Genomic DNA, 26,625 nt, shown 5'->3' on the forward strand with positions numbered 1-26,625 from the left:
TCTTTCGTTCTCATATTTGGTCTTTGAACCTCAGTTCCTGACACAAGAGCATCTAAGGCCCTTGGAATCTCCAGACTGATGAAATCCCCTAGATGGCATCAGACTGGGAACTAGTCATCAGAAAGACCACAGCATGATTAGGAGGCTGCAACTTTCAGTCCCAGTCCTGTCTTCTGGGGAGGGAAGAGGATTGGAGATAGAGTTAGTAATCAATCATGCCTACATGATGAAGTCTCCATGAAAATCCCTAAACTATGTATTTGGAGAGCTTCCAGGTTGGTGAGCCCATCTACATGCTGAGAGGGTGGTGCCCCAAACTCCACAGGGAGAGACTCCTGTGTACAGGACTGTTCCGGACCTTGCCCTATGTACCTCTTCATCTGTCTCCTTTATTATATCTGTTATAATAAACTGGTAAGCATGTTTCCCTGAGTTCTCTGAGCCGTTCTAGCAAATTAGGAATTTTTAGGAAGGAATGTGGAGACCCCTGATTTATAGGCTGTTGGTGAGAAGTACAGATGACAACCTGGGACTTGAGACTGGCGTCTCAAGCGGGGGCAGTCTTGTGGGACTGAGCCCTTAACCTAGGGGTCTGCACTAACTCCAGGCGGTCCATGTCAGAATTGAGTTGAATTACAGCACCCCCCTCCTGTCCGCCAAGAACTGGAGAATCTCTTGGTGTGGAAAAACCCACACATCTGGTGTCAGAAGTGTTGTGAGATGAGTGGAAGAAACAGAGTTTTCCCTTTAACAAGTCACATATTTTCCCCAAGCTTCAGTTTTTACCTTTAAAATTGAGATCATGTTTCTCCATGCTTTTTAAAAAAAATTTTATTGAAGTATAGTTGATTTACAATGTTGTGTTAATTTCTGCTATACAGTAAAGTGATTCAGTTATACATATATATATTCTTTTTCATATTCTTTTCCATTATGGTTTATCACAGGATATTGAATATAGTTCCCCGTATTATATAGTAGGACTTTGTTGTTTATCCATTCTATATATAATAGTTTGTATCTGCTAATCCCAAACTCCCAGTCTTTCCCTACCCCCACTCCCTTGGCAACCACAAGTCTGTTCTCTATGTTTGTGAGTCTGTTTCTGTTTTGTAGGTATGTTCATTTGTGTTATATCAATATTTTAGATTCCACATATAAGTGATATCATATGGTATTTGTCTTTCTCTGTCTGACTTCACTTAGTGTGATAATTTCTAGGTCTATCCATGTTGCTGCAAATGGCATTATTTTATTCTTTTTAATGGCTGAGTAATAGTCCATTGTATATATGTACCATATCTTCTTTGTCCATTCATCTGTTGATGGACATCTAGGTTGCTTCCATGTCTTAGCTATTGTAAATAGTGCTGCTGTGAATATTGGGGTGCATGTATCTTTTGGAATTATAGTTTTATCTGGGTATATGCCCAGGAGTGGAATTGCTGGGTCATAGGTAGGTCATAGGTAACTCTATTTTTAGTTTTTTGCGGAACCTCCATACTGTTTTCCATAGTGGCTGAACCAATTTACATTCCCACCAACAGTGTAAGAGGGTTCCCTTTTCTCCACACCCCCTCCAGCATTTGTTATTTGTAGACTTTTTAATGATGTCCATTGTAACTGGTGTGAGGTGGTACCTCATTGTAGTTTTGATTTGCATTTCTCTAATAATTAGATGATGAGCATCTTTTTATGTGCCTGTTGGCCATCTGTATGTCTTCTTTTCTCCATGCGTATTAAATAGGGTTCTCTGGAGAAGCAGGATAAAAGTTAAAGCTTTTACCATGTTGCAACCTCTTTGACACAGTTGGGTGCAATCTCTTTTAACACCTTTAGTCTTTTTCTGCTGAACTACGTGCTCCTGTGCAACCTCTGGGCAACACTTTTAGCTCTAGCTACTCAGGATTTTTTGAGGTCCTCTAAACAGATTATGAAATCTCACACTATGCCTTCACCTGGCATATTTTCTCTTCAAGGCTGACCTCAAGTGTTACTACCTCTGTATGTCTTTCCCATAACTACTCCCAGCAATATTAACTTGTCTTCTTATCTGTGCTCCCATAACACCTGAATTTACTTTTACTCCAAGACTGATTCTTTATATAATGACTGTTAGTTTACACATCTGTCCCTATTAGAAAACTTTAAGATGTTTTGGGGCAGAGAACTGTCTTACTTATTTTCCTGTCCTATTAATTTTCACTCCTTATTATTTACTTCCTTTTACTTTCTGTAGGTTTCATTAACTTGTTTTTCTCCCCTTAACATTTTGAGACAGATAATTGTTTTCCATCTTCAACCTAACATGTACATTTAAGTCTGTAAGTTTCTCTCAAAATGCAACTTTTAGCTGCATTCCCCACATTTTGACATGTAGTGTTTTCATTATGATTTGGTTCAAAATATTTTCTAATTGACATTGTGCTTTCTTTTTTGATGCAAGGTAATTTAGAATGATATTCCTTGATTTCTAAATATATGAGGATTTTCTAATGAATTCTGTGTTATTGACTTCCAGCTGAATTCCACTGTGTTGAGAGAACCTACTCTGATTTCAGTTTTTAAATTTTTATTTATTTTTTATTGTGGTAAAATACACATAACATAAAAGTTACATTTTTCACATTTTTTAAGTGTACTGTTCAGCGGCATTAGGTACACTCATATTGTGCAACCACCATCGTCATCCATCTCCAAAACCTTTTTTATCTTCTCGAACTGAACCTTCATACTCATTAAACGGTAGTTTCCCATTCTCCCCTCCCCCAGTCCCTGGCAACTACATTCTACTTTCTGTCTCCATGAATTTGACTACTCTAAGTACCTCATATAGGTGGAATCATACAGCATTTGTCCTTTTGTGACTGGATGACTTCACTTAGTATAATGTCCTCAGGGTTCATCCATGCTGTAGCATGTGTTAAAATTTCCTTCCTTTTTAAGGCTGAATAATATTGCATTGTATGTTTATACCACATCAAAAATAATGATACACTTAAGAATTAACCAAGGAGGTAAAAGACTTGTACAATGAAAACTATAATGCACTGCTGAAAGAAATTAAAGAAGACATAAATAAATAGAAAGACATCCCATGTTCATGGATTTGAAGAGTTAATATTATTAAAATGTCAATACTACCCATAGCAATCTACAGATTCAGTGGCTGTCCCTATCAAAATCCCGAGGACAGTTTTTGCAAGCTCGCTTTTAACTAGAATATTTAGTCCATTATGGTTTTATTTAATTGTTGATAATTTGGGTTTATGTCTACCATCTAATTATTTACTTTCTAATTTGTCTTGCCTATGCTCTTTTTTTTCTTTCACTGGATTGATTAGTTTAAAATCCCCCTCTATTAATTTGGTATTTATACATTTTTATTATTTAGTGGTTACCCTAGAGATTAAAATAAAACACGTCTTTGAATTATAAAAGCCTAATAAAAATTAGTAATTTTACCTCTTCCTGGACTCATGCAAAGACCTTAGAACTCTTGAACATTAATTCCACCTACCTGCTTCCTTATCCACATGTTGGATATTTTAATCTGTGTATTTTTTTATTTAAAAAATTTTTTAATTTATTTTATTTTTGGCTGTGTTGGGTCTTTGTTACTGTGCATGGGCTTTCTCTAGTTGCGGCGAGCGGGGGCTACTCTTCGTTGTGGTGCGCGGGCTTCTCATTGCAGTGGCTTCTCTTGTTGCGGAACACGGGCTCTAGGTGCATGGGCTTCAGTAGTTCTGGTACACGGGCTCAGTAGTTGTGGCTCGCAGTCTATAGAGCACATGCTCAGTAGTTGTGGCACATGGGCTTAGTTGCTCTGCGGCATGTGGGATCTTCCCGGACCAGGGCTCGAACCTGTGTCCCCTGCATTGGCAGGCGTATTCTTAACCGCTGCACCACCAGGGAAGCCCAATCTATGTGTATTTTAAACCCAAAGAGATGATATTACTGTTATTTCGTATTTCAGTATTAATTTAGACTTACCATATATTTACCATTTTGTTGCCCTTCATTCCCCTCTGTATCCTCAGGCTTCCTTCTGGGATAATTTTCTTTTTCCTTGAAGATCACCCTTGTTGATATTTCTTTGTTGAAGTTGCCTTTATGTTGCCTTAAAAAAAATTTTTTTTTTAGTTGTGGTTACATATATATAAAACAAAATTAGCCATTTTACCCATTTTTTCCATTAAAATTTTTAAATTGTTATAAAATATATGTAACATAAAATTTACCATTTTAATCTTTTTATTGAAGTATAGTTGACTTAAAACATTATATTAGTTTCAGGTGTGCAACATAGTGATTTGATATTTTTATCAATTACACACCATTTTAACCTTTTAAAAATAGACTTTGTTTTTTAGAATAACTTTAGGTTCACAAGGAAATTGAGTGGAAGGTACAGAGATTTCCCATATACCTCCTGCCCCCACACATGCATAACCTCCCCCATTATCAACATCTCCCACCGGAGTGGTACATTTTTCACCCATTTCTGTTAATGGCCTTTGATGTACAAAAGTGTTTAAATTTTATGAAGTCCAGTTTATCTGTTTTTTCTTTTGTTGCTTGATCTTTTGGTGCCATATCTAAGAATCCAGTGCCAAATCCATGGTTTTATAGATTTTTCCTTAAGTTTTAGGGTTAGAAATAAATCCTTATAAATAAAGTTTTCTTCTAAGAGTTTTTTTAAATCTATTTTGAGGGTTGAGTGTCCAAATTCATTCTTTTGCATGTGGGTATCTAGTTGTCTCAGCACCATTTGTTGAAAAGACTGTCCTTTCCTGTTGAGTTGACTTGACACTTTTGACCATGTATGGGTTTATTTCTGGATTCTCTACTCCTTTGATCTGAGCCTTATTATGACAGTACCACACTTTTTTGATTACAGTAGCTTTATAGCAAATTTTGAAATTGGAAAGTGTAAGCACTCTGACTTTGTTATTGTTTTTCAAAATTGTTTTGGGTATACAGGGCCCCTTGCTTGCCTTTACTTTTTTGAAGGATATTTTCACCAATTACAGTGTTCCAGATTACCAGGGTTTTTTTGTTTGTTTGTTTTTAACTTCCCCCCCCTCCCTGGTATTTTGAAGATATTATTCATTTATCGTTCTGGCTTTTACTGTTTCTATGGAGAAGTCAGTCAACTATTTCTGGTTGTTCTCCTTTGGAGATTATCTGTTTCCTCTCCCTCACCCTGAGCTGTTTTAAGATTTTTCTCTTTGTCTTTGTTATATGGCAACTGGTGGAGTTTGGTTTTGCTTTGTTTTGTTTTGTTTTTTTTTTTGTGGTTGTTTTTTGTTTGTCTTGCATTTGTACTGTTTATTTTTCTTAGACCTTCTTAAATGTGTGGCTTGATGGCTTTCTTTAGTTTTGTAATAGTCTCAGTCATTATTTCTTCAGAGATTGCTCTTTCCACAATCTCTCCCTACTCTCTTTTGGGGGCTCCAGTTCTATATACATGGTAGACCTTTTCATTGTATTCTCTGTGTCTCTTACATGCTAGTCTGTTTTTCATCACTTATTACTGTGCTATGTTCTGTATATATTTTTTTCTGACCTGTTTTTTAAAAAAATTATGTATAATCTATTGTAAAAAAACTATCCATTGAATTATAATTTGAATTAATTGAATTTTTCAGTTCCAGAATTTCCATTTAGGGTTTGAAAAAAGTTTTAAAATATTTCTGCTAAAGTTCTCAATTTTATCTTTTGTTTTCCTGAAAATATTAAACATATGTAAAACTCGTGTTATGCAGATGCCCAGTGGACCTACTGCTGTTGGCTGTTGTTTTTCTTGGTTTTCAGTCATAGACGCTTATCTTTTTCTATGCTTGGTTGTTTTTGTTTGAGTGCCAGGTATTGATTATGAAGAGTTATAATTTGAGCTTTGCAATGGTGTTAGCTTCCTCTAGAGAAGACTGAAGTTAACTCTGGCAGATGGCGAGGGTCTGTGGCAATCCCAGATCACTTAAACAAATCTGGGAATGAGATTATTTGAAGTTGACCTTCAGTCCCTTCAAGGGCTAGTCTGTTTAGAGTTGGTTCCTTCCTAACTCTTAGAATCAAGGCATTTCAAGCTCCAGTACAAAACCTAGAGAGTTTCTTGCAACCTCCATCTTCCTTGGGAGGCTATAATTTTCATTATTGACCTCTTAGTCCCTCAGAAGCTCTGGCCAAAGCTCTGTTCAGCTTTTTAGCTTTTCAGCCTTTTCTACCAGTATCAGCAGATGCCTTGAGGGGAAAAATTTGCTTTAAGACTTTGTTTAACTCTGGGTTTCCCTTTTCTCTCAGATTTTGGCCTTGTAATTCTTCAGTGCCTTGTTAGCTCTCTGGTGCTTTGAAAGAGATATCTTACATATGTGTATATATATATATATATATTTTAATTGTGGTAAGTTATACATAACTAAACTTACCATTTTACCACTTTTAAGTGTATAGTTCAGTGATATTAAGTACAGTAACATTGTCATAGTTGTCACCACCATCCATCTCCAGGACTCTTCATTTTGCACAACTGAAACTCTGTACCCATTAAACAAGAACTCCCCATTCTCCCCTCCCCTTAGCTCCTGGCAACCACCATTCTACTTTCTGTCTGTAAATTTTAGCTACTGTTGTTTTCTGCAGTTGTGTTTTTTGTTGGCTTTTTGAACCAAACTTGCTATTGCATTTGCTGATTAAGTCCTGAGTCCGAGGTTGACTTGTCTTTTCCTAAAGACATTTCTTTCTCCCCCAGTGGTGTCTGTGTGCTATGGTTTCCATTGCAAACTGTACTTGCTTGCAGAAAAATGGAGCATCACCTCTGTCCTAATTTAATGTTCATTTTGTTTTTCTTGTTCTGCCAGGACTCTGGTTAGGAGTAGAATGGGACAATCCCGAGAGGGGAAAGCATGATGGAAGCCACGAAGGGACTGTGTATTTTAAATGCAGGTAATTTTCCATTGCGAATTGGCGTGGTTATCTGGGAGAATGTTAAATAGCTGAATAAGGGGGGATGGAGAAGAAGACATGTTTGACTGTTAGGGTAGTTATAATGTAGAATTTGGTGTATTCTAAAAAGACAATTCTATTTGTAGAGTTTTTTTCCTTGTTTTTAAAATTCTCAGTCTTAACCTTGTAAGTGGGGTTGCTTTCTTTGTCTTTTTTTGTGTTTTTGTTTTGTGACAGTTTTTTTTTTTAATTGGATGGTTACAAACATTTCTCACTGATTCATTAACTATTTACTACCTACTGAGTGAATACTAGAAGAGGAATAGCCTAGATATCCAATAAAAAGCAGTTGATTAAGCAAAATACAGAACATCCAAACAGTGGAATGCTAGGCCACTATTTTAAAAAAAGCTCTTGGGCTTCCCTGGTGGTGCAGTGGTTAAGAATCTGCCTACTAATGCAGGGGACACGGGTTCAAGCCCTGGTCTGGGAAGAGCCCACATGCTGTAGAGCAACTAAGCCTGTGTGCACAACTACTGAGCTTGCGTGCCACAACTCCTGAAGCCCACGCTCCTAGAGCCTGTGCTCCACAACAAGAGAAGCCACCGCAATGAGAAGCCCGCACACCACAACAAAGAGTAGCCCCTGCTCGCCACAACTAGAGAAAGCCTGCACACAGCAACAAAAACCCAATGCAGCCAAAAATAAATTAAAAAAATAAATAAATTTATTTAAAAAAATAAAATAAAGCTCTTATCATGAAAAGAATTATAGTGGATATCTACTAATATTTTTACCTGCTTGATTTCAGAGAAACTATGTGAAGCTCTGAAAAGGATGGAGGGGAATTTCAGGCAGTCTATCTTTTAAATTTTTGTTGTTTGTTTTCACTAAGTTTCAGTTTCTTGGAAGAATCTGTTAATATTAAGCTTATCATTCTTTATATGTGGTACAGTGAACACACTCCTGGCCTGGTAATCAAGAGGCCTCTAGCCTTGCTTTTAACAATCTTTATGACTTTAAATCAGACTAAATTTACTAACCTCTAAAATGAAGGTCAAAATCAGATAATAGCAAAATAAGTTTCCTAGTCGAGCATTCTGTAGTTTTGGCAAGTCAGGATAGAAGAAGAATTGGCATGTTCCTAGAGGCCAGTGGTGGTGACAGACATGGCATGAGGCCAGCTCAGAATCTGTCAAGAGGTCATAGAGGATGAAGGGAGCAAGTTATGTGTTTAGAGAGGTGTGGAAATAGAAATCTCTTAGCTTGACCTGTTGATCCCTTACCTGCCTGGACCATGACCTCACAAAACCTCCAGTGAGGGAACGTTCCCTGTGGAGCCTGCCCCAGCACCTCCCAAATCGTCCGTGGTTACGTGTCCTTCTTGGTCTCTGCATATGGTGATATTTTCAGTCTTGGTTACTCTGAGTAGGAAAATGAAGACTTGTGTCAGTTCTGGCAGAGCTGGGATTTGCCCTGAAGTGCTGATGGGCACAGACTTAGTGTTCAGGTTCTTACCCTTGGAATAAGCATTTCCTTGCTTTGTTGTGTTTCCTAGTACAGTCATGCCTGAGCATTTATGTGTTGAAATACATATTATGTTATTATAAATCACTTTTCTTTTGTTTCAATGAAATGACATTTTGTTGACTTTGAAATCCTGTATGGGTCAGTAATTCCATTTCGCGTTGTTTTGGGGGCAATATAAAAGGGAGCGTTGGTTCTGTTGTGGTGGAGAACCACTAGTCTAGACTAAAGGAATTACCTTATCCTTTATAGTTGTTAATGCTTATATTGGTATTAGTTCGAACATGGCTTCAACTAGTAAAGATTATACCAATATCTTAGAATCTCTAAATCAGACAAAACAGAATATACCACATGTACTTGTTATTAAGCGAATTCAGATCTCTTAGTAACTTCATTGGAGTCTTCTTCTACATTTCAGATTTTACTTGGAAAGTCATACTAATGATACGTATTTTACCACAGTACACTTTTTTTAATGCTTAGATGCAATTTTCATGAAGCCAAAGCAATTTAAAGTTGTCAGATCATAAATGTTCCCATCTGATACTTGTGAAATAGGTAAATGGCAAAAAGGTGGTATACCCCTTTTAAAGGAGGAAAATGGGTCGGAAGTTGTCATATTGATAGCAAAATTTGGATCCCACCTCTTCAGAAGCACATGTTACTGTCAAGTGGCTGAGCCTGTTAGGCACAGTATAACAGGGTAGTTATGCACTCTGGCGCACATGTCTTATGAAGGCTAGTCTGCTGGCCTCTGCTGTGTATGCAGGATATTAGGGTGTGTTGAATGAGGTGTTTGGTGAGCTGCTTTCTTGAGTCTCCCCAGCGTCCCAGGTTGCTGGGGTGACACCCTGCCGGTCAGGGTTAGGTCCTGCTGCTTGAGGTCAGAACCTAGGGACAGACAGGGTGGTTTTCAAGGCCCGGCTCAGGGCATACATTCTTCCCTGTGTATTTTCCCCCAACCAGTTCAGCTCACGTTGATCTCATTAGACTTCTCAGTTTAGAATAGAATAACATTTGCAAAGGTCTAACCTCTGTTTTAACAACGACCTTCAAGAAGAATATAAGATAGGCTTTAACCCAGAGAAGAACCGTCTTCACGGTTACCTTTCATTGTTTCCATGTTATCACATTTGTTCGTTACCCTGACTCTTTGAGATGGATGTGACAGGTATTGGTGACCAAGTGGGTTATGAGTAGAGCACGAAACACTGGAGTCAAGCTCAAATCCTGGTTATGAATGAACTCCTCTTCAGTGTAGGTCTCTAAAAATGAGATAAATTTTTTTCTCGAATAGTTGGTGTGACACTGACAGAAGAAGTTTAGGGAGTGGACCAGATTACCTTGGAAGGCCCCCATGTTCAGAGGACTTCATGTCACTCTTTAGTTTCAATCTGATCTCTTAAATAACCTAAGGTAAATATGGCAATCTCCTGGTTATATATTAATTACCCATAATTAATATTTGTGACACTGTCGGTTTACAGTAGTAGTGTACAGGTTTATCCCAAATTTATGCCTGTGAACCAGTTATGTGTCTTTCCCAGGTGCTTCTGTTCTCCATCTCTTGTCTTTTGGGGAGTTGAGAGGTTCAGTTAAGGTGATGAACTTTGAATTTCTCTCTGCCTTATCCTCAGATTTCCAGCGCTTTTCTTTCAACCTAAACTAAAAGGTATACCCTAAACTCTTTGAACTGTGCAGGTCAGTATTTTACCCTCAGCTTTTATTGAAAATATTCCCTTTCTAAGTAATTGCATGATTTCTCTTTTCTGTTGAGCAAGAAATCTTAAAATCTTACTTTTCTTCAGCACCATGAATGGAGTTTAATACTTGGCGTCAGAGGGGACATGGTGTCCAGACCATGTCCACAACACTGGCTAACTTAACAAATGGAAGCTCCTCGATTTGCTTATCCTCTGTGCGTCATAAGATTGTTGGAAAGTGTTCTGAGGTTCTTAAATGAGCATTAATGCATCAGTATAAAATATTCTCCTGGGGGGTGGAATGGATTGGGAGATTGGGATTGACATATATACACTACTATGTATAAAAGAGATAACTAATGAGAACCTACTGTATAGCACAGGGAACTCTACTCAGTGCTCTGTGGTGACCTAAATGGGAAGGAAATCTAAAAAAGAGTGGATATATGTATACATACACCTGATTCACTTTGCTGCACAGCAGAAACTAACAAAACATTATAAAGCAACTATACTCCAATAAAAATTAATAAAAATAAAGAAAATAAAATATTCTGGTATGGTATAAAGTGATAGGATAATTTTTTAAGAAATCACTAAATGTGCTGATAGGATACAGGCAGGGTGAATCTCTGTAAGAGGTGAAGAGAGATACTTCATTTTGGGAAGCTTCCCATGAATCAGGGCAAAATAGAAATTGTGACATTCAGAAGCAGTGTGCAAAAAGATGCTTATCTGCTGAGCTTTTTTCTTTTTTCTGTTGGGAAAATGAGTTCACCAGGTCAATTCTTTAGATATTACAGTACATTAAATTAGAGTGAATATGTCTCCTCTCATGGTGAATGGTTAGTTACGCAGTGTTGCTGAAAAGGCTCTATGCATGCCTGTAACAAACAGGATATCAAGGTCAAGGATATTATTATTAGATACTCCCCAGAGACCCAGTCTTTCCCAGCATCTAAACAAGCCCCAGTAAGAAATATACTTACTATAGGAGTCTTGGAATCTGTTGGGGACCCTTTTACCTTTGAGTAGTATTGCCAGATTCAGCGAATAAAAATACAAAATGCATGGTGAAATTAGGATTTCAGATAAGCAGTAAATCATTTATTGGTATAAGTATGGGACATGCATCATACATATAATGAAAAATTTTAAGTATGTAACAAATTTCAGATTGTTTATCTGAAATCCAGATTTAACTGGGCACGTGAATTTTATATGACAACTCTGTTGGGCAGACTGAATCTTGATTATAGTGCTTCGTGAGAGTCTTTCATTTCTGCAAGAGCCATGGTTGGGATGTGGACTTTCCTAGCTGCGTATGTAATTAGTGGGCCGAAAGAGGCAGGAACTTGAACAAGCCGAATGCTTACAAGAGAAAACATTTTGGACTCTTCCCCCTTCACTTCCTCCCCTCCCCCAGTTTTTTCTCTTTTAGGCAGGGTTCAGGATTTCAGTGTTCAGATGCAACATCTTGATAATAATCTAAGATCTCAGTGGAATCTTTGAATTATTAGTTTGTCTTTGAAGATTTACTGCTATTGATGGGCACTCCTTCAGCTAGCATTTTTTATTTGCTGGGCTGTTTGTTTTTCCTACAAACCTGCCAGGAATGTTGTAGAGGAGACTGATGTTTGATGTTTTCCTTTGATCTGTAAAGGGCACAGCATCTCCTTTGCACCCACCTAACACCATTCCTGACTTCTTTCTTCTGCCTGCAGCGAAACTAAACAGCAATAAAGGTCTCTTCTTGAATTGTTCATTACCACTGTTACAAATTTAGGACAGAAATGAAAACCATGGTATTTGTTTTGCATTGTTGTTTTTCCATTTATTATAAATGTGCTAGTTTTAAAATTTGTGCTCTCATACTTATTTTTACATTTCAATCACATAATATTTGAACAATACATTTTCCTATTTCTCTGTCCACCCCCCAATGCTACTCCTTTAAGGAAAACTAATACTATTTCATAAATTTCATAATTTCATTTCACTAAAATTTCAAATTTCACTGTTTCACAAGCCAAAACCTGTTTTATAAATGTGAGACTCTAGGAACAGTCTCTTAGATGCAAAACTCATTTGTTTGTATACGTTTAGATAGACTGAGGTACATAAACGAGTGTTCTAAATTGTCTGGAATTATTTTTCCAACACCTAACAACATACCTTGGGATTTAGTTCAGCTTTGTACATGTAAAGTGTTTAACGTTCATAACGTTTAGTTGTCAGTAAACACAAGATTGGACTGTGTGCTGTCAAAATGGAAAATTAAACGAGACAGCCTACAAGCCATCTTTGTGATTTACTTCGTAAGAAACACCTTTGTTTATTTATTTATTTATTTAAAGTATAGTTGATTTACAATATCGTGTTAGTTTCAGGTGTACAGAAAGTGATTCAGTTTTTATATATATATATATATATATGTATATAATCTTTTTGAGATTCATTTCCCTTATAGGTTATTTCAAAATATTGGGTATAGTTCCCTGTGCCATACAGCAGGACCTTGTTGTTTATCTATTTATATATAGTAGTGTGTATATGTTAATTCCACACTCCTAATTTATCTCTCTCCCCCCCCTTCCCCTTTGGTAACCAGCCATAAGTTTGTTTTCTATGTCTGTGGGTCTATTTCTGTTTTGTAAATAAGTTCATTGTATCATTTTTTTAGATTCTGTGTATAAGTGATATCATATGATATTTGTCTCTGTCTGGCTTACTTCACTTAGTGTGATAATCTCTAAGTCCATCCATGTTCCTGCAAATGGCATTATTTTCATTCTTTTTTACGGCTGAGTAATATTTTAGTCTGCGTGTGTGTGTGTGTGTGTGTGTGTGTGTGTGTGTACACACACACATACACACCACATCTTCTTTATCCATTCATCTGTTGATGGACATTTAGGTTGATTCCATGTCTTAGCTATTGTAATGTAGTGCTGCGGCGAACATTGTGGGTGAAGCACCTTTGTTTAAAGCATAATATTTTATTTAAAATGTTACGGTTCTAGAAATGTTTTATTTTCAGTAGTACTGCTTTTGCTGTGCTTTCTCTATTCTCATAGGGATTTTCATGTAGGATCCTGTTTGATGCTTATTGTAGGACAAGTACCACCACTTTTTCATCAAGCTCCTACTCAGATTTCAAGGTCCAACTCAGATTCTACTTCTTCTGTGGAATACACACTAGACCAGGACTTTTTTTGTGTTGTGTGTCCTTTCTGGAGGCATAACATAATCTTTTCAAAAGCAGGAAAAAAAAATACATTGCATTACAGAGGAAATTTAGTCACATTGAAGTAATCAAAAATATTTTAAAATTATGATCTAGTTAGATATATATTTTTCTTTTTTAGATCTATATTTCTTTACTAAATAACATTAAATAATAATATCTACTGATGGATCTAATAACTACTAAAATTTGTGGTAGTGAGGAGAATAAAGACAGAAATGCAGGAAAGGATAGTGCACTGGTAGTCAGGAATCCAAGTCTTGGCTGCGCTACCTCTGTGATTGTGACCCCAGTATCCCCCACTGAAATGGGATTGGATTAGATCAGAGTTTCTTAAAGTGGGACACGAGGCCCCCTTGCATCAGAATCCCCCTGGCACATTGTTTTAAACAGCAGAACCTGGGCCCCAGCCCAGTCCCACTGCGCGCACACCCTGGGGTGGGTTCCAGTAAGCTTTCCAGGTGACTGACTGTTTTTCAGGTTGAGTTTGAGAAGTCCTAGACTAGGTAATCTCTTAGGTAGATCCGTTTGAACTCTTAAAAAATAAAAATAAAAAGAGGCTAGGGAATTCCCTGGTGGCACAGTGGTTAAGAATCCTCCTACCAGTGCAGGGGACTCGGGTTTGAGCCCTGGTCGGGGTAGATCCCACATGCCACGGAGCAACTAAGCCCGCGCACTGCAACTACTGAGCCCGTGTGCTGCAACCACTGAAGCCCATGTGCCTAGAGCCCATGCTCCGCAACAAGAGAAGCCACCGCAATGAGAAGCACGTGCACCGCCATGAAGAGTAGCTCCCGCTTGCCACAACTAGAGAAAGCCCATGCGCAGCAACAGAGACCCAATGCAGCCAAAAATTAAAAATTAAAAAATACATATATATATATATAAAAACGAGGCTAGCTACATCTAATCTCTTTAGCTGAGTGATAGAAATGTGTTTGTTAAAACAGAACTGTGTTCTTCACACTAGGAGCCTTTTCTGTGTGAAAAGAAGACGAAATATTTCCTAGGCAGCTTCTGGTAGTCAGTGATCCTCTGATATCACAGCAGGCAGACTCAGGACCTGATTCTACTGCAACAGAGAATTTAATTTCCTGCATCGACAATTTCCCCCTCTCCCTTGGGTTATTTTTGTCTCATGTAAGTTTGGTACTTTCTCCCATCTTAAAATGTCTGCCCTTTCCATCCCTCCTCTCCCCTTTCCATTGGATCTCCTGCAGACGAGAGGAGTCTGAGCCCACTCTCCTCTCAGTCTCTGGAGCTTGTCCCATGGCCCTGCCCCAGCTGCTTCTAGCAGGGTCACTTTCCGACTGCTAGATTCACTGGCCAAACTCAGCTGTCGCCTTCCGAGCATTCACAGCCCTGGACACGGTTGTCCACTGTCTCCACTGCTTTCCAGGACACCACCCTCTCTGGGGGTTCTCACAACCTCCGGGCCCCTTCTTTTTGCCCTGATATCACTTCTGACTTTCCGAGATTCCGAGTTCCTTTTACAATCTGGTAATCTCTGTAGACCCACCTCCCAGAAGAAAATGTATATGTTTATATTGACAAAATTTATCATCAGTATTATTTTCATCCTCTTTAATTATGGTGACTACTCTGGAAGTTTCATTTGTTTAAAAGAGTTAAAGGGCGTAAGCCAAAATAGTGTTTATCATACATTTTTGGCAATTCATGTATTTCATCATTCTCTGACATGATCAAATGATGATATTAACATTTACAGCTTTTTGTTTGTTTGTTTTTGTGGGTTTTTAAAATTTTTAAATTTATTTATTTTTTAATACAGGAGGTTCTTATTAGTCATCCATTTTATACACATCATGTATACATGTCAATCCCAATCACCCAATTCAGCACACCACCATCCCCAGCCCCCCACGGCTTTCACCCCTTGGTGTCCATACATTTGTCCTCTACATCTCTGTCTCAACTTCTGCCCTGCAAACCGGTTCATCTGTACCATTTTTCTAGGTTCCACATACATGCGTTAATATACGATATTTGTTTTTCTCTTTCTGACTTACTTCACTCTGTATGACAGTCTCTAGATCCATCCACATCTCAACAAATGACTCAGTTTCGTTCCTTTTTATGGCTGAGTAATATTCCACTATATATATGTGCCACATCTTCTTTATCCATTTGTCTGTCAGTGGACATTTAGGTCGCTTCCATGACCTGGCTATTGTAAATAGTGCTGCAATGAACATTGGGGTGCATGTGTCTTTTTGAATTATGGTTTTCTCTGGGTATATGCCCAGCAGTGAGATTGCTGGATCATATGGTAATTCTATTTTTAGTTTTTTAAGGAACCTCCATACTGTTCTCCATAGTGGCTGTACCAATTTACATTCCCACCAACAGTGCAAGAGGGTTCCCTTTTCTCCATACCCTCTCCAGAATTTGTTGTTTGTAGATTTTCTGATGATGCCTATTCTAACTGGTGTGAGATGATACCTCATTGTAGTTTTGATTTGCATTTCTCTAATAATTAGTGATGTTGAGCAGCTTTTCATGTGCTTCTTGGCCATCTGTATGCCTTCTTTGGAGAAATGTCTATTTAGGTCTTCTGCCCATTTTTGGATTGGGTTGTTTGTTTCTTTAATATTGAGCTGCATGAGCTGTTTATATATTTTGGAGATTAATCCTTTGTCCGTTGATTTGTTTGCAAATATTTTCTCCTATTCTGAGGGTTGTCTTTTTGTATTGTTGATGGTTTTCTTTGCTGTGCAAAAGCTTTTAAGTTTCATTAGATCCCATTTGTTTATTTTTGTTTTTATTTCCATTATTTTAGGAGGTGGATCAAAAAAGATCTTGCTGTGATTTATGTCAAAGAGTGTTCTTCCTATGTTTTCCTCTAAGAGTTTTATAGTGTCCGGTCTTACATTTAGGTCTCTAATCCATTTTGAGTTTATTTTTGTGTATGGTGTTAGGGAGTGTTCTAATTTCATTCTTTTATATGTAGCTGTCCAGTTTTCCCAGCATCACTTATTGAAGAGACTGTCTTCTCCATTGTATATCCTCGCCTCCTTTATCATAGGTTACTTGACCATAGGTGTGTGGGTTTATCTCTGGGCTTTCTGTCTTGTTCCATTGATCTATGTTTCTGTTTTTGTGCCAGTACCATATTGTCTTGATTGCTGTAGCTTTGTAATATAATCTGAAGTCAGGGAGTCTGATTCCTCCAGCTCTGTTTTTTTCCCTCAAGACTGCTTTGCCTATTCGGGGTCTTTTGTGTTTCCATACAAATTTTAAGATGATTTGTTCTAGTTCTGTAAAAAATGCCATTGGTAATTTGATAGGGATTGCATTGAATCTGTAGATTGCTTTGGGTAGTATAGTCATTTTCACAATATTGATTCTTCCAATCCAAGAACATGGTATATCCCTCCATCTGTTTCTATCATCTTTAATTTCTTTCATCAGTGTCTTATAGTTTTCTTCATACAGGTCTTTTGTCTCCCTAGGTAGGTTTATTCCTAGGTATTTTATTCTTTTTGTTGCAGTGGTAAATGGGAGTGTTTCCTTAATTTCTCTTTCAGATTTTTCATCATTAGTGTATAGGAATGCAAGAGATTTCTGTGCATTAATTTTGTGTCCTGCAACTTTACCAGATTCATTGATTAGCTCTAGTAGTTTTCTGGTGGCATTTTTAGGATTCTCTATGTATAGTATCATGTCATCTGCAAACAGTGACAGTTTTACTTCTTCTTTTCCAATTTGTATTCCTTTGATTTCTTTTTCTGCTCTGATTGCCGTGGCTAGGACTTCCAAAATTATGTTGAATAATGGTGGTGAGAGTGGACATCCTTGTCTTGTTCCTGATCTTAGAGGAAATGCTTTCAGTTTTTCACCATTGAGAATGATGTTTGCTGTGGGTATGTCGTATATGGCCTTTATTATGTTGAGGTAGGTTCCCTCTATGTCCACCTTCTAGAGATTTTTTATCATAAATGGGTGTTGAATTTTGTCAGAAGCTTTGTCTGCATCTATTGAGATGACCATATGGTTTTTATTCTTCAATTTGTGAATATGGTGTATCACATTGATTGATTTGCATATATTGAAGAATCCTCACATCCCTGGGATAAATCCCACTTGATCATGGTGTATGATCCTTTTAATGTGTTGTTGGATTCTGTTTGCTAGTATTTTGTTGAGGATTTTTGCATCTATATTCATCAATGATATTGGTCTATAATTTTCTTTTTTTGTAGTATCTTTGTCTGGTTTTGGTATCAGGGTGATGGTGGCCTCATAGAATGAGTTTGGGAGTGTTCCTTCCTCTGCAATTTTTTGGAAGAGTTTGAGAAGGATGGGTGTTAGCTCTTCTCTAAATGTTTGATAGAATTCACCTGTGAAGCCATCTGGTCCTGGACTTTTGTTTGTTGCAAGATTTTTAATCACAGTTTCAATTTCATTACTTGTTATTAGTCTGTTCATATTTTCTATTTATTCCTGGTCCAGTCTTGGAAGGTTATACCTTTGTAAGAATTTGTCCATTTCTTCCAGGTTGTCCATTTTGTTGGCATAGAGCTGCTTATAGTAGTCGCTTAGGATGCTTTGTATGTCTGTGGTGTCTGTTGTAACTTCTCCTTTTTCATTTCTAATTTTATTGATTTGAGTCCTCTCCCTCTTTTTCTTGATGAGTCTGTCTAATGGTTTATCAATTTTGTTTATCTTCTCAAAGAACCAGCTTTTAGTTTTATTGATCTTTGCTGTTGTTTTTGTTTCTATCTCATTTATTTCTGCTCTGATCTTTATGATATCTTTCCTTCGGCCAGCTTTGGGTTTTGTTTGTTCTTCTTTCTCTAGTTCCTTTTAGGTGTAAGGTTAGATTGTTTATTTGAGATTTTTCTTGTTTCTTGAGGTAGGCTTGTATAGCTGTAAACTTCCCTCTTAGAACTGTTTTTGCTGCATCCCATAGGTTTTGTATCTTCGTGTTTTCATTGTCATTTGTCTCTAGATATGTTTTGATTTCCTCTTTGACTTCTTCTGTGATCTCTTGGTTATTTAGTAACGTATTGTTTAGCCTCCATGTGTTTGTGTTTTTTACGTTGTTTTCCCCTGTAATTCATTTCTAATCTCATAGCGTTGTGGTCCGAAAAGATGCTTGATATGATTTCAATTTTCTTAAATTTACTGAGGCTTGATTTATGACCCAAGATGTGATCTCTCCTGGAGAATGCTCCGTGCACACTTGAGAAGAAAGTGTAATCTGCTGTTTTTGGATGGAATGTCCTATAAATATCAGTTAAATCTATCTGGTCTCTTGTGTCATTTAAAGCGTCTGTTTCCTTCTTTATTTTCATTTTGGATGATCTGTCCATTGGTGTAAGTGAGGTGTTAAAGTCCCCCACTATTATTGTGTTTCTGTCGATTTCCTCTTTTATAGCTGTTAGCAGTTGCCTTCTGTATTGAGGTGCTCCTATGTTGGGTGCATATATATTTATAATTGTTATATCTTCTTCTTGGATTGATCCCTTGATCGTTATGTAGTGTCCTTCCTTGTCTCTTATAACATTCCTTAAAGTCTATTTTATCTGATACGAGTATTGCTCCTCCAGGTTTCTTTTGATTTCCATTTGCATGGAGTATCTTTTTCCATCCCCTCACTTTCAGTCTGTATGTGTCCCTAAGTCTGAAGTGGGTCTCTTGTAGACAGCATATATATGGGTCTTGTTTTTGTATCCATTCAGCGAGCCTGTGTCTTTTGGTTGGAGCATTTAATCCATTCACGTTTAAGGTAATTATCGATATGTATGTTCCCACGACCATTTTCTTAATTGTTTTGGGTTTGTTTTTGTAGGTCCTTTTCTTGTGTTTCCCACTTAGAGAATTTCCTTTAGCATTTGTTGTAGAGCTGGTTTGGTGGTGCTGAATTCTCTTAGCTTTTGCTTGTCTATAAAGCTTTTGATTTCTCCATCGACTCTGAGTGAGATCCTTGCTGGGTAGAGTAATCTTGGTTGTAGCTTCTTCCCTTTGATCACTTTAAGTATATCATGCCACTCCCTTCTGGCTTGTAGAGTTTCTGCTGAGAAATCAGCTGTTAACCTTATGGGCGTTCCCTTGTATGTTATTTGTCATTTTTCCCTTGCTGCTTTCAATAATTTTTCTTTGTCTTTAATTTTTGCCAATTTGATTACTGTGTGTCTCGGTGTGTTTCTCCTTGGGTTTATCCTGTGTGGGACTCGCCGCGCTTCCTTGACTTGGGTGGCTATTTCCTTTCCCATGTTAGGGAAGTTTTCGACTATAATCTCTTCAAATATTTTCAGGTCTTTCTCTCTCTCTTCTTCTTCTGGGACCCCTATAATGCGAATGTTGTTGCATTTAATGTTGTCCCAGAGGTCTCTTAGGCTCTCTTCATTTTTTTCATTCTTCTTTCTTTAGTCTGTTCCACAGCAGTGAATTCCACCATTCTGTCTTCCAGGTCACTTATCCGTTCTTCTGCCTCAGTTATTCTGCTATTGATTCCTTCTAGTGTAGTTTTCATTTCAGTTATTGTATTGTTCATCTCTGTTTGTTTGATCTTTAATTTTTCTCGGTCTTTGTTAAACATTTCTTGCATCTTCTTAATCTTTGCCTCCCTTCTGTTTCCGAGATCCTGGATCATCTTCACTATCATTTTTCTGAATTCTTTTTCTGGAAGGTTTCCTATCTCCACTTCATTTAGTTGTTTTTCTGGTGTTTTATTGTTCCTTCTGGTACATATAGCCCTCTGCCTTTTCATCTTGTCTGTCTTTCTGTGAATGTGGTTTTTGTTCCACAGGCTGCAGGATTGTAGTTCTTGCTTCTGCTCTACAGCTGTTTTATAGGCATACTTAGATTTCCCTGACAGTAAGATTTGATTGCCATGATGCAGTGCTGAATGCTGAAATTTAATTAATGTGTCTAAAGATCTGTTTTGAATCTCTTGGAAAGCCTTGACAACAGTCATTACATACAGCAATATGATTAATAATTTTTAAATTCTTCTAGAGATTATTACTAAAAATTGTTATAAAACCTGAATATAAATTGTGATAAAATATCCTATATTTCTATAGACTTCTTTCTACATGCTCTATTTTAGTCCCATATTTGAACTTTCATTTAGTTCAAGTTACCATTTAAAAGATTTTTGTACATAATGCTGTTATCCACAAATGTTTTCATTTCTTTGTGTTCTTATTCGATCTTTGTCTAGCCATAGATATGATTCCTCTGTAGTTGTGTCCTGTACAATTTGGTTCCATTTTTAGAAATCTCAGCATTATTCTGTAAGTAATTTTATTAAGTATTATAGCTAGAATATTTTAATGACTACATCTGTCTGGTTTACTTAATAGTTCCTGTCCAGCTGGCATTTTTATGGTTTCCAGAGTTGCTCAATTACTGAAAAAATGCTATTATATAGAATCTTTGTAAAAGCAATTTTGTTTTTATTTTTAAATTATTGCCTGCTGACAGATTCCCAGGAGTATGATTATACAATCAAGAAGTAACCCAACCTTTCAGTCTTTGAGTGTTAGGACTCTATTTTTTGCTAGATTTGTTGAAAATAGTTTCATTGCTTGAATTTACATTTCTTTTTTAAAAAATATTTTATTAATTTTTTTGGCTGCGTCGGGTCTTTGTTGTGGTGCGTGGGCTTCTCTCTAGCTGTGGCGTGCGGGCTCCAGGGTGCGTGGGCTCTGTAGTTTGCCACAGGCAGGCTCTCCTGTTGAGGCGCGAGAGCTCAGTATTTGTGGCGTGTGGGCTTAGTTGCCCTGCAGCATGTAGTTCCCTGACCAGGGATCGTACCCACTTCCCCTGCATTGGAAGGTGGATTCTTTACCACTGGACCACCAGGGAAGTCCCAATTTACATTTCTTAATCATTAGCAAGGTAAGACTTTTCCCCCATGGATTTAATACTTCTCTTTCCTCTTTTGTGAATCATCTGTTCCATCTGTCTGTTTATCTATTGGGATTTTACATGCTTGCATCAGCACACAACCCTTTCTGATCAATTGTATGAATTACCTTTTTTTTTTTGGTATATTACTCTCCCTTTTATGCTGATTCTACTTTTTCAGCATACAGAAAATTTTGAAAACCTTCAGAACATTGCCTTCTGGTGATGATACTTTCTTTTTCCTTCTTTTTAAAAATTGTTTAATTGCTTTTATTTGCTAATGTATTTGTAAATGCAGGCATTTTACATTTGTGGCGGAGTGACAGTTTATAAAGGATTTTTGTGTGTGTGATCTTATTTAAAGGTCCCCATAGATGATATTTTCTTTGTTCCGTTTCTCTCCTTTCCCAGGCACCCAACGGGAGGTTCCTTCATTCGTCCAAACAAAGTAAATTTTGGAGTAGACTTTCTCACTGCAATTAAGAACCGCTATGCGTTAGAGGATGAACCAGAGGAAGAGAGAAAAGAGCAAATTGTTACAATTGGAAATAAACCTGTGGAAACCATTGGTTTTGACTCTGTTGTAAAACAGCAAAGGTAAGTGGAACTGATAATGGTAGAGCCGACTTTCACAGTTTCATCGAAGTTCAGGATTTAAGGTCAGCCGACTGCATGTCAGTGCTCAGAACTTTGCTCCCAAAGTGGTCTTATCTTTTCTGCAAAACAGTAAATTGAGATCAGAGGAATCCAAGGATTGAGTATTCAGGGAAATTAAAATCCTTATTTTAGCACAGGACTTTCCTAGATTGGAAATGAAACACTGATTTGCCCATTATGAATATTTATACCATACTCTGTTGTATTGACTAATTATGAAGGAACTAAGGTTGACGTCTGGATGATGAGTCAAAAATGGAAGCAGAAGTCTACATTGTTACCTGTGCCGTGGAGCATGATGGCACCTTCTAGAACCCAGTGGTTCCCAGCTCTGGCTGCACACCCTCATCACCTGGGCTCCTTTTGAAACATGCAGAATCCTGGGTCCCATCCCAGACCTACTAGATCAGAATACCATGCATGGGCTCTTGCTTTTAAGAAGTACCCACAAGTGACTGTGTAGCAGTCTGAAGGGCACTACATAATGCATTTTGAAACTGCTGCATTTGAACTTTCTCTGTCCTCCCCAACTCTCTGAACACAGTGATGCTCTGTAGACAGGCTCACTGCTCCTTCTGAGGCACCGCGTGAACCAGAGAGCGTGGAAGCTGATATTCACACAGAACCACGCACAACTGCACACGAACCTCTCAGGTTACGCTGGTTTAGCAGTGATGGTCAGTGTGTGGTGTTTGACCCTGACCTGGATGAGGCGTCGAAGTAATGACCCCTGGTGGCCACTTCGGAGAGTAGGTTTGCCGCTACTTGGCATAGGCCTGCGATCTTTTACTTTGTCTCTAAAGTAAAAGAATTGAACTGTCGTTTTGTTCAAAGTAAAATACTTTGCTATTTTTTTGTTGCTTTTATTGTTATTATTGTCATTAAGATTTAACATGATACAGAATTTAAGTGCACACGGGGACAGTGTTGAAGAGTAAATACATTTCTTTTTTTTTTTTAATTTTTAATTTTTTTTGAAATTTTGGCCACACTGCACAGCTTGCGGGATCTCAGTTTCCCAACCAGGGATTGAATCCGGGCCATGGCAGTGAAAGCACCAAGTCCTAATCACTAGACCATCAAGGAACTCCCAGTAAATTCATTTCTTGATATCTCTGCTTTTTAGCACAGATGACCAGCATTAAAAAAAAAGAAAACTCAAAATAAATCAAGATTTTTGAAAAAGCAATAACTTGACAGTTAATTACAAACAATATACATTCATTGTTGAGGATTTAGAATATATAAATTGAACAGAAGAGTCATGACTAATGCACCACTGAGAGATTACTAACGTGAATGGTTTTTGCTGTTGATTTATAGAGCTATGTGCTTCATAGGGTTAAAGTTCTTTGCTTTATTTTTTCCATTTATTTATTTATTTTTTAATTAATTAATTAATTTATTTTGGCTGCTCCTGGTCTTAGTTGCAGCATACGGGCTCCTTCAGTTGCGGCACACAGACTTCTTAGTTGCAGCATGCATGTGGGATCTAGTTCCCTGACCAGGGATCGAACCCTGGCCCCCTGCATTGGGAGCGTGGAGTCTTACCCACTGGACCACCAGAGAAGTCCCTATTTTTTCCATTTAAAATGCAAATATTTAAGTATCATTTACCCAAAAGAGGCACTTTTACCCCCTCTATTGGTTAATCTCTTTCAGAGAGCACCATGGGCTCTGTGAATATTAACAACAGATGAGAACAGATTTTTCCTCCCCTAGTTTATGCGCAGCTGCATAACTCATGAAGTTTTCTGGTGAATGACTCTACTGCCTGAGTATCAGTGTGTTCAGTAATTAGCTAGTGTCCTTCCTGGAAAGGACCCAATGTTGGAGCCAGTCAGGCTGGGTTCAGGTGTCAGCTAAGCCACTTTCTAGCCCTGACAGCAGTTAGAGTTAGTTAATTCTGGCTTCTAAGCCTCTGTTTCCTCATTTCCAAAGTAATACCTAAGCTGTTAGGCCGTTGGGAATAGCGGTTGAGATCCTGCCGTGAATGGTAGGCATCAGTGCTGGGGATGGAAACCTCTACTTTCAGCCACTGTATTGTCTCCTGATTAATTCCAGCTGACCAGCTTTGAGTTGGTAGCACTGAGAAAAGACATAATAAAGGAATCAAAACCAAATAAAGACCATTATGTATGGTTTCTCCTTGGAGATGGCTGTGGCTCTGGAGTGGTGTGAATTCAGACCTGGATCCCTAAGCTTTGTACCAAGGTTTCCGGGCCTGCAGGAAACTCACCGGGGCACAACAGGGTATTTTGAATTTTAGAGGGAAACAGTGACATCTGTTGGACACGGTGCAAACTACTAGTTGGAGCTAGTGATATTCCTACTGTTCCTTTCCATGGTGTCATCTCCCTGCAGAGCTGGGTTTTTGGCCGTTCTTGTGCTGAAAGAAAAGCCAGTATCTCCTGAAAATCATCATGGAATGGGAAAAGGAGGTGGTGAGGGTCCAGTCTGATTCCAGCGTTCGGGAAGTTGTGCAGTGCCCACTAGACAGACACTAGTTTGGTAGGACATAAATAATTATTAAGTTGTTTGGCCCTAACTGCTTACTAAATGGAACTGTGAGGTGTTTCTTTTGGCCTAGGGGCACCTTGGAAAATTACTGAAACACTGTGAAGGGCCCTGTGAACTGAGAAAGTTTGGGAGCCTCTGCCCTGGAACATTGCTGCTGTCTTTTCCCCCTAGTTTCTGGTGATTGTAATAGCTGATGCCTTGCATGGTGGTCTTAGTATTCCCCCCAAAGGTTGTCAGTTTTATGTTTATTTTTATAAATGCTTATAAAGTGACTTACTGTATGTCACGCAATATTGTGAGAGTTTCACAAATACTGACTCACTAAATTATCATAGCATGGACTTCCCTGGTGGCGCAGTGGTTAAGCATCCTCCTGCCAGTGCAGGGGACACGGGTTCGAGCCCTGGTCCGGGAAGATCCCACATGCCGCGGAGCAACTAAGCCCACGCACCACAACTACTGAGCCCACATGTCACAACTACTGAGCCCGTGGGCCTAGAGCCTGTGCTCCGCAACAAGAGAAGCCACCGCTGTGAGAAGCCCGCACACCGCAAGGAGTAGCCCCGTCACCACAACGAGAGAAAGACCGCATGCAGCAACCAAGACCCAACGCAGCCAAAAATAGATTAATTAATTTTAAAAAATTATCATAGCATTTTAAAATGGTAAAATATACATAATGCGTAATTTACCATCTCAACCATTTTTAAGCGTATAGTTCAGCAGTGTTCGGTACGTTCCCACTGTTGTGCAACCGTCATCACCTTCCATCTTCAGAACCTTTTCATCTTCCCAAACTGAAACCCTGTAACCCTTCAGTAACAGCTGTGCATCTCTCCCCACCCAGCCCCTGGCAACCACCGTTCTACTTCTGTCTCTGTGGAGTTGGTGCCCACTTAGGTACCTCATATAAATGCAGTCATACAGTGTTTGTCCTTTTGTGACTGGCCTATTTCACTCAGCATAATGTCCTCCAGGTTCACAAATGTTGCAGCATGTGTCAGACTTTCTTTCCTTTTCAAGGCTGAATAATATTCCATTGTATGGATTGACCACACTTTATTCATTGGTCAGTGGACACTTGGTTTGCTTACATATGACGGTTGTGAGTAGCACTGCCGTGGATGTGGGTGTGTAGATGTGGACTCTGAGGCACACGGATGTTAACTCACCCAAGGCCAGAGGAGCGGTGGAATCGGGATTGGAACCCAGGCAGTCTGGCTCCAGGCCCTGTGTTCTTAACTCTCCGGCACTGTAACACATGGGCTCTTTTAATGAATAGAACAGCACAGCTTCTCTACACTGAAAAAGTGGCTTCTGAGAGTATCTAAAAAAGTTGAAGACACGCACTCACGCTCTCTAGGCCGTATTCCTAGAGAGACTTTCCCACGTGAGCACAAAAACTATACAGTGGTGTGTCCTTCAGCACTGTTGGGACTAATCTACCTGTCCCAGGGGAGGAAATAAATTACCTGTGGTCTCTCCATATAGTAACAAACTACAAGGTGTGAAGGTGCATGCTCTGGAGCACATGTCCACATAGCTACAGCTTACTGCTGAATAACGTACTATTGAGGGAAAATCAGTTGCAGGAGGATATACGCAGTACACTACCATTTATGACAAATTTCATAATATACAAAAATACTGTAATTGTTTAGGGATGTGGAAATATGTAGTAAAGCTATTAAGAAATGCTTAAGATTAAGTCAACGTCGAACGCAGTGCCCTGGTTCCCTACGTGGAACAGAGGAGGAGGAGGGGAGGGGGTGATGGAAAGAGACTCAGAGGACTTCACTTATGTGTGTCATGTTTGTAACGCTTTATTTCTTTTTCTTTTTTTTTTTTTTTTACAGTAATGCTTTATTTCTTAAGTTGGGTGGTGGCTACTGGAATTTGTTATTTCTGGTGCCTTTTTATATGTCTGAAATGCTTTTCAATTTTTTAAAGGGCCGATGGATAGCGTATGTGTTTATGCATACATGTGAACTATGTGTTTTTCATGCAGTCAGCTGAGCAAGTTGCAGGACATTTCTTTGAGGAACTGCGCAGTAAATGGTCCTGGTGACAAAGGAGGAATTGCCAAAGCTTGTCCTAGTATCCTTCCCAATGAGAAGTCGTCACTGGGGTCTGACTGGCTTT

The 26,625-nt window shown here is 38.4% G+C and overlaps 1 protein-coding gene across 3 annotated transcripts in view; it reads left to right on the forward strand.

Annotated features, from left to right (window-relative positions):
• The window catches only part of TBCE (tubulin folding cofactor E), a 114,194-nt gene that overhangs the window by 71,098 nt on the left and 16,471 nt on the right, over nt 1–26,625 (forward strand). For all 3 annotated transcript variants that reach the window (XM_081241166.1, XM_081241164.1, XM_081241165.1), the window contains 3 exons: nt 6,861–6,945; nt 21,718–21,903; nt 26,492–26,580. In XM_081241166.1, the coding sequence (XP_081097292.1) occupies nt 6,861–6,945; nt 21,718–21,903; nt 26,492–26,580 (360 nt within the window). The remainder of the gene's footprint in view (nt 1–6,860; nt 6,946–21,717; nt 21,904–26,491; nt 26,581–26,625) is intronic.

This window comes from Mesoplodon bidens (genome assembly GCF_964165515.1).
Source record: "Mesoplodon bidens genome assembly, chromosome: 1".
Lineage (NCBI taxonomy): Eukaryota > Metazoa > Chordata > Mammalia > Artiodactyla > Ziphiidae > Mesoplodon > Mesoplodon bidens.